The sequence below is a fragment of the Cyphomyrmex costatus genome, unplaced genomic scaffold, assembly GCF_001594065.2.
Source record: "Cyphomyrmex costatus isolate MS0001 unplaced genomic scaffold, Ccosl1.0 scaffold289, whole genome shotgun sequence".
Lineage (NCBI taxonomy): Eukaryota > Metazoa > Arthropoda > Insecta > Hymenoptera > Formicidae > Cyphomyrmex > Cyphomyrmex costatus.
Window position 1 is genome coordinate 56,331 of NW_017277008.1, and position 10,585 is coordinate 66,915.

The 10,585-nt window shown below is 39.4% G+C and overlaps 2 protein-coding genes across 2 annotated transcripts; both read left to right on the top strand.

Moving 5' to 3' along the window:
* Positions 1–3,552: 3,552 nt before the first annotated feature.
* LOC108775158 (uncharacterized protein K02A2.6-like) lies at positions 3,553–5,466 on the top strand. The gene has a single exon (XM_018541445.1). It carries the CDS (start codon positions 3,553–3,555, stop codon positions 5,464–5,466), a length of 1,914 nt encoding a protein of 637 aa, XP_018396947.1.
* A 9-nt stretch (positions 5,467–5,475) lies between these two features.
* Positions 5,476–7,783, top strand: LOC108775159 (uncharacterized protein K02A2.6-like). Its single transcript, XM_018541446.1, has 2 exons — positions 5,476–7,560; positions 7,637–7,783. Exons 1-2 carry the CDS (start codon positions 5,476–5,478, stop codon positions 7,781–7,783), a joined length of 2,232 nt encoding a protein of 743 aa, XP_018396948.1.
* The last annotated feature ends 2,802 nt before the right edge of the window (positions 7,784–10,585 follow it).

The window sequence follows — 10,585 nt, forward strand, 5'->3', positions numbered from 1 at the left end:
TAATCTTTATAACTTCTTCATTATTAACTTTAAATAATAATAATTGAATAATAAGTACACGTTTGGTCGTTGTTATACTAGTCTTTTCAAGTAAAGCAGTTGAATTACAATTACATGTATGTGTCACACGTACGATTGAAAAATACATGTATATGTGACACGTACGTCTGAACATAACTGAAACGTACCTTTTTCGGGACTCGGTCTCTAGATCTCGGTATCGGCTGCACCAATTTTATTCGGACTGGTCGCAATCGAAAGATACCGATGACATTATATAATAAAAGTGTTTTTAGATTTTTTATTGTGCTTTTAAATTCTGAGTAATTTTAATCTAAAGTTTCAAGATGTGAAAACTCGAGATAAAGCTAGTGGTAGCGTCGTGAATTTGACATCGACATGAACATATACACGCATCAAGTATCATGTTATCATGTCAAACGGTTATATTTTTATTTTATGCACTTGGCGTCGCGACGCTACCGCGTCGCTTGATTCTGCTAGAACTATTCAAATATTTATTAAAATTTAACTTTTCTCAGTGTACAAACTATGAGGCGTTTCAGTAATGCATCAATGATAGCCCATCTTTTTATGAATAAATTTTACCAAGCAGCCGATAGAGAGGTCTGTATCACTTTAATCGATGAAATTTTGTTAGTAGTTTTTTTTAATACTTAATAAGGTGTAATTAACGCTCTAGAATTTGCTTTTTTTTAAGTATAAATATTATTACCCAGTTAGAAAGTGAACGTTATTTGTTATTAAGATGTCTTTAATGTAATCTTGATAAACAATGTCTTATTACTTGACAATGAATAATTATTTTATAAACGCACAAAACTATAGTAATTTTTTTATCATCCTACACGTCATATACAATTACCTGCTTTTCATATAATTTGTTTTAATTCATATAAATTTTTGAAAATTTTAATAGTGTTTTGTGAGTATAATAAATATAATTTTTTTAAATCCATTAAAATAAAAATTACGTAAAGATCTGTACATATAAGATCCTGGTAATTGTTCACTTTAGGGGAGCCACCTCCAATGACCTTGACATTGACATATGTTGTCAAGGTCATGACCCTGAGTAACCTCCAACAAGTTTTAGCCGTCGCTCGCTCTTCGTTAAAAAGTTATGATCAAAAAAAGTTTGAAAAATTACGTTTTATTTCTATTATACAGCGTGACTTCCAAGCTAAGTATTGATGTATTTTTTGATATAATGGCTCGTTTTAATCCACCATATCGCAATCAATGAATAATTTATTCAATAGTAATAAAATATATACTAATAAATACTTCTGAATTACTTCTGCAATACATGTATGACGTTAAGTACTATTCTACACCTTTCCGTATTCAGAAACGTTAAACTTTCTACGCGAAGTAACTTTCACCCCCCCTTCCCTGCAAAGGGGCACACGACTTCCATGATTATACTGTTGCTATGATTGTACTGTCGGGGCAGACCTTTATCGACGGTGTGAATGCGGGGGGGGGGGCGAAGGCCACCCCCTTGCACCCGCCCGTGTGTGGGCGTGTGTGTGGGTGGGTGTGGGTGTGTGGGTGTGTGTGTGTGTGTAAAATATAAATATTTATTAATTCCCATGTCAAAATCTTTTACATATACATAATCAAATACACTAATAAACGTAATAAGTGTTTTGGTATAATGTTATTACGAAATTGATTAACAGAACAATCGTTCCTCACAATATTAATTATGAATGAGAATAATATTTTGAAAATGTATACTTTATGAAGATACACGTGATTGAAAACTGTAACTCACACACATGTGCTTCAAAATCTTGAATCAAATATAGTGTTCTAGGTGAGAGATCAAAATAATAATTTTTTATATTTCAAAAATAAATCACAAAAGATCAGTATTAATTTTAATAAAATTTTTATACCAAATTGTTTATTGTAACGTAATACATTTTATTACTGAAAGATAATGAAATAGAAATCAATATCTATGTAAAAATCCTTGGCATACATAATGAGGTATTCAAGTACATGTTCCAGTTAGACTTAGTCAAATCAGAAAGTTCGGAACTGTTGAGTATTACTGAAGAAGAAGAGAAGGGAACTATTGTTTTTTTTATCTTACTATTTTCCTAAATCTAATGGCACTTATCATTTGTACGCCAAGTTAAATTCTAACATTGCACATCCTTCCTTCTTTTATTTCACTATCTTGTCATATAATATGGATTTTTCCCATAAAATATATCGTTTAATTAACTAGTCTTTAAAAATTCTATCTCTAAAGATCTAAGAGGCACCATCCATATACACTTAATTAATTCTAATGACATATATCTTTTGTATGTACATATAAACTTACCTTTTAAAAAAAAAGGTAGGAAAAAGCGCTAAGAGTGGGTGCTGCTGGTCAAAAAACCATTTGGGCCAGTTTCACCAACGTCAATTACTTAATCGACTGTGAAACTGACCAATCACATTTGCTGTTTAGTAGAACCATCTTTAAAAACCTACGTGATATTATCCTTATTTACTTAATTCTAATGACATGTATCATTTGTATAAAAGATTTAGTATCAATAGTCGGCGCCAAGTTAAATTCTAATCTTTAAAAACCTACGTGATATTATCCTTATTATTTACTTAAATCAATGACATGTATCATTTGTATATAAGATTTGATATCAACAGTCGGCACCAAGTTATTCTACCTTATTCCTTACTTAATTTTAATGACATTTATCATTTGTATACAAGATTTGATATCAACAATCGGCGCCAAGTTAAATTCTACCAAAAAGTAAAACACAAGTGGTACCTTTAATCTTTAAGAACCCATATAGTACTATTATTTAAATTCCACTAAATTAAAAAGTAAAACCTAAATGGAATTATCTTTATGTTCATACAATGAAACCTAAGTATATGCCTTTGTATTCTTATTGAAAGGTCTTCCTATTCGAAACTAAGTGATTTAATTCTTCTTTAAAAAAATTATATCACAATTAATTTTTAAAAACAAAATGAAAAAAGTTTATTTAAATAGAAAAATTTTTTATGTAAAAACACTTCGCGCTGCTAGTTCGCGATCTCGATTGTAATAAAGTACAATAATAGAGATAAGAAACATTTTCACGAGAATTAAAGTATTTAGTGTGTATATATTCGTGTATATGTATGCGCGAGTGAATTGTATCTCAATTCCAATATAATAACTGTGGAGACAGAACAGCGCGCTACAGCACTGTCTCCGAACAGAGTCGGGCGCGCACGAACCGGGGCGAGAAGGGGGAAAAAGAAGGACGCCCGAAGGGAAAAAGTGTGGTGCGAGAAAACGTGGTGTGAATGTAACGAGCAGGCGTTTTGTGCAAGGACAATTACCGATTATTTTGACAAGAGAAATCCCCTGGCGTTACTCGCATTCGCGTGAGAGTAAGGATTTCTCAGTGGCGACGAGGATTCTACAACCTACGCAACATAACCTGAAACCACCATGGAACAATATCTCGCAAAGCTCATCAGCGAAATGCAGGCCGATCGCCAGCAGATAAGATGCAAATAGCGCTCGCTCAGCAGCAACAACAAAGCGACAGACGTATCGAACTACTCATCGCGCAGCTCGCGCAGCGAGATCAAGCCACCGTAATCACACCTGCTGCGACCACAGCCAAGAGCCTCGCCGAACAAATGGTTGCGTTCATCTACGACCCGGACAACAATCTGACATTCGAATCCTGGTACATACGCTACCAAACAATCTTCACAACAGAGGTAAGTGACTGGCCTACGGCTGCAAAAATTCGACTGTTGCTACAAAAATTCTCACAAGCCGACTATCAGCGCTTCGCTGACTCAGTTTTACCTCAAGAGCCAACACAACTCACGCTTAATGTCGCCGTTGAGAAATTGAAACGAATGTTCGGCTACCGCGAGACTAAATTTGCAATGCGACACAAATGCTTCAGCTTAAAAACAGAAGACACCAAAGATTTTACAACATTCGCTGCTCGCATTAACAAGCATGGTGAAAAGTTTGATGTCACTCACTGCACAGCCGATGACTTCAAGGTCTTGCTCTTTGTTAGTGGTTTAAAAAATCCGCAGGACTCGCTAATTCTTGAGAAGCTACTCGCAAAAATCGACGCCACCAGTGTCAAGCTTGAAGCGGCTACCGACGACGCGGGCCGCGCAGCAATTCCGAAGCTCACACTTCAGGATCTCGTCAACGAAGCTGAACGCCTCACCAGCCTGAAACAAGATAAGTCAATAGTCGGTGGAACAATTACAACACCTGGCTCCACGGAGATCAACGCCGTTCACAAACGCAACAACTATAGCCGCAAATCACGGGGCGGCAGGAAGTCGCCAACTTTCGACAACCGCAGCCTTGACGGCTCAGGCTCTCCCAGCAATAAGAACGCATCACAACCACCTTCGCCTTGCCGTTACTGCGGAGAGAATCATTGGGAGCAAGAATGCGAATATCGTGACAAGAAATGTACAACTTGCTCAGTCATTGGCCACAAGGCCGGATTTTGCGTTTCAGCCTTCGAAGCTGCCGTCCGTCGCTCAAGATTTGATCGCAAACAGCGTCGAACTTCAGATCCCGGCCTGAAGAACAACATTAACCAAATTATGAAAGGATCCAACGCCAGCCAACGCAAGTTTGTCTCACCAAACATCAACGGAGCACGTGTCCGCCTCCAGATAGATTCAGCGTCGGACATCACCATCATTTCCAAAGACAACTGGGAGAGACTCGGGAAGCCCACACTCAAGCCCTGCACAATCCAACCCGGAAGCGCATCCGGACATTCACTCCGTCTCTGGGGATCTTTCCAGTGCACCATGAGTTTCATCGATAAAACGGAAACCGGAACATGCTACGTTTCAACACGCCTCAATTTACTCGGCATCGACTGGATCGAGCAACTCGGACTGTGGAACGTCCCACTTGCCTCAGTCTGTAATGCTATAACTATAGACTCATCTGCCGACGACATCACAAGCAAGGCTAAGTCAAAATTCCCACAACTTTTCGCTGACGGACTCGGGCTATGTACCAAAACAAAGGTTTCGCTCACTCTCAAGCCGGGCACACAAAAGATTTTCCGCAAACAACGACCGGTTCCATTTGCAGCAACAACCGCTGTTGAAGAGGAAATTAAGCGTCAACAGCACCTCGGGGTTTACAAGCCAGTCACGTTCTCAGAATTCGCAGCACCCATCGTCGTAGTCAAGAAAAAGAATGGTAAAACGCGCATTTGCGGCGACTATTCCACCGGCCTTAACGACGCTCTCGAACCAAACAAATTTCCGTTACCAACACCGGATCAAATTTTCACTGCCCTCGTCGGAAATTGTGTTTTCTCCAAAATCGATCTTCCGGATGCTTTCCTCCAACTCGAGCTCGATGATGACGCAAAGAAGCTGCTCACAATCAACACACACTTAGTACTCTTCTAGGTCACCCGCATGCAGCCCGGAGTCAAGACAGCACCAGGCATTTTCCAAGAACTCATGACAACGATGCTTGCAGGTCTCAACGGCGCCTTTGCATTCATCGACGACATTATAATCGGTGGAATTAACAAAAGCGAACACGACAAGCTCCTTTTCGACGTCCTCGAACGCATCCAAGACTACGGATTCAAACTTCGAATCGAAAAATGCGAGTTTGCTCGACCAAGTATCCTTTTCTGCGGACACATTATCGACGCGCAAGGTGTCAAGCCAGATCCCGAGAAGATACAAGCCATTCAAACCATTCCAGCACCGCGTGATATCCACCAGCTCCGTTCGTTCCTCGGGGCAGCCAACTATTATGGAAAATTTGTTAAAAACATTAAAGATCTTCGTGGACCCCTCGATGAGCTCACTCTCAAAGGCGCTAACTTCGAATGGCAACAAAAGCATCAGGATGCCTTCGACAAACTCAAGGAAATTCTAGCATCGGATCTAGTCCTCACTCATTACGATCCTGCCAAGAAAATCGTGGTGGCAGCCGATGCTTCATGCTACGGTAAAGGAGGAGCCATTTTGCATGAATTTTCAGACAGAACACTACATCCAATCATGTACGTCTCATCAACCTTCACAGCAGCCGAAAATAACTACTCGCAGATTCAGCGGGAAGCCATCGCGCTCGTGTTCGCTGTTAAACGCTTTCACAAGTACATCTATGGTCGCAAATTCGAGCTCCACACCGACCATAAGCCTCTCCTTACGATTTTTGGCTCTAAACAAGGCATCCCGGCTTACACTGCAAGCCGCCTCCAGCGTTATGCTCTGATCTTACTCGCCTACGACTTCGACATTAAATACGTCAATACCGGAAGCTTTGGATACGCCGACATCGTTTCCCGCCTCATTGCCAAACATCCACGAGAAAACGAAGATACTGTCATCGCAGCAATTCAAGAGGGAGAGGAGGTAGAACAGTGCTTTGCAATTGATGCCGCAAAATTACTTCCGGTCAAATTCGCTGATATCCAGGAGGCCACACAGCGTTGCGCAACACTCAAGAAGGTCATCGAATTCACCAACACCTCATGGCCACAGAAACGCAACCAGATCCGGAATCCCGAAGTCGCTGCTTTCTTCGATCAACGCGAAGGATTAATTGTCAGCCAGAATTGTCTTTTACAGGACGATCGTGTCGTTGTTCCATCTCAGTTCCGTAAGCAGATCCTTGAGGAGCTCCATTTTGGTCACCCGGGCTGCACCCGTATGAAGCTTCTTGCTCGCAGCAAAGTCTTCTGGCCCGGAATCACTGCTGACATCGAGCGAACCGTCAAAATGTGCAAAGCTTGCGCGACAAATGCTAGGACGCCCATCAAATGCTCGCTACAACCATGGCCAATTCCAACGAAGCCATGGTCTCGCATCCATGCCGACTACGCGGGTCCCGTCAATGGCGCTTATTACCTAGTCATCGTTGATGCCTTCAGCAACTGGCCAGAGATCTTCGAATCCGCCTCAATGACATCTGTCAAGTCCATCGAAATGCTCAGAGAGACATTCGCTCGGCACGGCCTCTGCGATACGCTCCTCACAGACAACGGACCTCAGTTCACCGCGCAGGAATTCAAAACTTTCTGTGAACAATCAGGCGTTGAACATATCCTAACAGCGCCTTACCACCCTCAGTCAAATGGTAGGGCTGAGCGTTTCGTCGACATCCTCAAGACTGGACTGGAAAAGGCAACTAGAAACGCTGACCAGAAGCTTCGAGAGTTCCTCACTACCTACCGTTTCACACCGTCTTACAAGCTCGGCAATAAGTCCCCGTCCGAGTTATTGAATGGCCGCACCATGAAGACTCGCCTCGACTTGCTTCACCCTCAAGAGCAACCGTCCTCTCAGCGTGACACAATACTGGCCCGTCAGTTTGACCGAGCTCACGGAGCGCGCTGGAAGGAATTCGTAATTGGTGCAAGTGTCTACTACCAGCTACACAAAACCAACACAGATTGGCAATGGACGCCAGCGATAATCGTCAACCGTCTAGGCACCGTCAACTACACGATCAAACTTGGAGACGGACGAGTCATCAAAAAGGTACATGCGAATTAGCTCAAATTGCGTCACACACCAAACGAAATCATTGACGCATTTGGCCTCAACGACATCTCAGACACCGACATCGAGCCAATTATCATTTCCCGGCCTGAGCCCGAACATCCACAGACAGCAGCTCATGTGGACTCCGATGATGCCAACACCTCGTACGAAAGTGCCCAAGATGAAAGCAGGGAGAACATCGTTACACCCGCTGAACTAGGACCACGCCGGTCATCTAGAATCAATGCTGGTGTTCCACCTCAGCGCTTCGGATACGAATAGAGGATTTAGCGGGGAGGAGTGTGGAGATAGAACAGCGCGCTACGGCACTGTCTCCGAACAGAGTCGGGCGCGCACGAACCGGGGCGAGAAGGGGAAAGAAGAAGGACGACCGAAGGGAAAAAGTGCGGTGCGAGACAACGTGGTGTGAAAGTAACGAGCAGGCGTTTTGTGCAAGGACAATTACAGATTATTTTAACAAGAGAAATTCCCTGGCGTTACTCGCATTCGCGTGAGAGCAAGGATTTCTCAATAACGTCATAATAAAATTATATATGGGTGTAACATTTTGTATAAAAGAGATTAGAAACTACGAGAGTTAAAATATGCAGTCTGTATGTATATTCGCGTACAGTATATGCCAGTGAAATACATAAAAAAAGAAAAGTAAGCTATATTTATTAAACGTAGCATTTAGAATATGTTTACTATAATTTTTAAATTATCATTACCCTTACATATATTTGTATTAATTATTATATCTTTTAGATAGTTTTCATTGTTTTTCTTATTCTTTCTAGCAGCGCGAAGTGTTTTTACATAAAAAATTTTTCTATTTAAATAAACTTTTTTCATTTTGTTTTTAAAAATTAATTGTGATATAATTTTTTTAAAGAAGAATTGAATCACTTGGTTTCGAATAGGAAGACCTTTTAATAAGAGTACAAAGGCATATACTTAGGTTTCATTGTATGAACATAAAGATAATTCCATTTAGGTTTTACTTTTTAATTTAGTGGAATTTAAATAATAGTACTATATGGGTTCTTAAAGATTAAAGGTACCACTTGTGTTTTACTTTTTGGTAGAATTTAACTTGGCGCCGACTGTTGATATCAAATCTTGTATACAAATGATCAGTGGCGTAGCGTGGACTAATATAGACGTGGGCGAAGTCGCATCAGCGAGGCCCCTTTTCTTTCGTTCCCAAGATCTTTCCAATAAATCTATCTTACCACTCATGACAGTGAAAAAGTATAAATGCGCGGTGGGAGAATATTGAAAAGCATATAGATTTGAAAAAAAGTTTTATTTTTTACAAAAGTAATGTTCTTCGGTGTTTTGCTTTACTGAAGTCCTCTAGTAAAGATTTGTAATCAATTTTTGCTGCTAAATCTGCTTCGATAGAGAGCAATGCTAACCCAGACAATCGCTCCTGCTTCATACTGTTTCTTAAGTAGTTTTTAATAATTTTTAACTTAGAAAAACTTCTTTCTGCGGAAGCTGGCATAGTCAACATAATTCTAATAGCAATGTAAACATTAGAATAGATGTCTTCCAATTTATTTGTTACTATGTATTGAATCATCTGATGCAGCCGCCCGAATATGCTATTAAGCGACTCACTCACTCAAGTCACACGCGCCAAGTTTAAATAAGCAAAAGGCTACCATGTCTTTAATTCTTTATAAAGCGTAAAACTGGGAGTTATGTTTTGTTATTATTATCTATTTCAGGTTTAGGTAAAACTATATTTTCAGTTTTGTTTTGCCATTATTTGAAAATAATAACTACAGGCCACAAACAAACACGGTTTTAAAAGAGACAAAATTTTTTGGTACTTTAATCCAAAAAAATACTACATGTTGAAAGTTTCATTGATATACTATTTGAAACAGACGAATGTTATTCTATATCTATATATACTTCTGTTCTGATATATATAGATATACCGTATCATGTGTATCCGCCAATTCCGCGTCCGCAGATCCGCTCCATCTGAAGGCACCCTCACTGTTTTGTATTTTAAGTCTAGTGGCATCGCATCTAAAGAGGCCTCGCGTGGCCCCTTTAAGTGCGAGGCCGTGGGCGAGGGCCCACTTCGCCAACGCCTAGTTACGCTACTGCAAATGATAAATGTCATTAAAATTAAGTAAGGAATAAGGTAGAATAACTTGGCGCCGACTGTTGATATCAAATCTTATATACAAATGATACATGTCATTGATTTAAGTAAATAATAAGGATAATACCACGTAGGTTTTTAAAGATTAGAATTTAACTTGGCGCCGACTATTGATACTAAATCTTTTATACAAATGATACATGTCATTAGAATTAAGTAAATAAGGATAATATCACGTAGGTTTTTAAAGATGGTTCTACTAAACAGCAAATGTGATTGGTCAGTTTCACAGTCGATTAAGTAATTGACGTTGGTGAAACTGGCCCAAATGGTTTTTTGACCAGCAGCACCCACTCTTAGCGCTTTTTCCTACCTTTTTTTTTAAAAGGTAAGTTATATGTACATACAAAAGATATATGTCATTAGAATTAATTAAGTGTATATGGATGGTGCCTCTTAGATCTTTAGAGATAGAATTTTTAAAGACTAGTTAATTAAACGATATATTTTATGGGAAAAATCCATATTACATGACAAGATAGTGAAATAAAAGAAGGAAGGATGTGCAATGTTAGAATTTAACTTGGCGTACAAATGATAAGTGTCATTAGATTTAGGAAAATAGTAAGATAAAAAAAACAATAGTTCCCTTCTCTTCTTCTTCAGTAATACTCAACAGTTCCGAACTTTCTGATTTGACTAAGTCTAACTGGAACATGTACTTGAATACCTCATTATGTATGCCAAGGATTTTTATATAGATATTGATTTCTATTTCATTATCTTTCAGTAATAAAATGTATTACGTTACAATAAACAATTTGGTATAAGAATTCTATTAAAATTAATACTGATCTTTTGTGATTTATTTTTGAAATATAAAAAATTATTATTTTG

Excerpts from the sequence above, each read along its gene's own strand:
- LOC108775158 (XM_018541445.1), top strand. The coding sequence starts at position 3,553 with ATGCAAATAGCGCTCGCTCAGCAGCAACAACAAAGCGACAGACGTATC.
- LOC108775159 (XM_018541446.1), top strand. The coding sequence starts at position 5,476 with ATGCAGCCCGGAGTCAAGACAGCACCAGGCATTTTCCAAGAACTCATG. Across the intron at positions 7,561-7,636 it reads ACGGACGAGTCATCAAAAAG|ACACCGACATCGAGCCAATT; the intron begins GTACATGCGAAT and ends ACGACATCTCAG.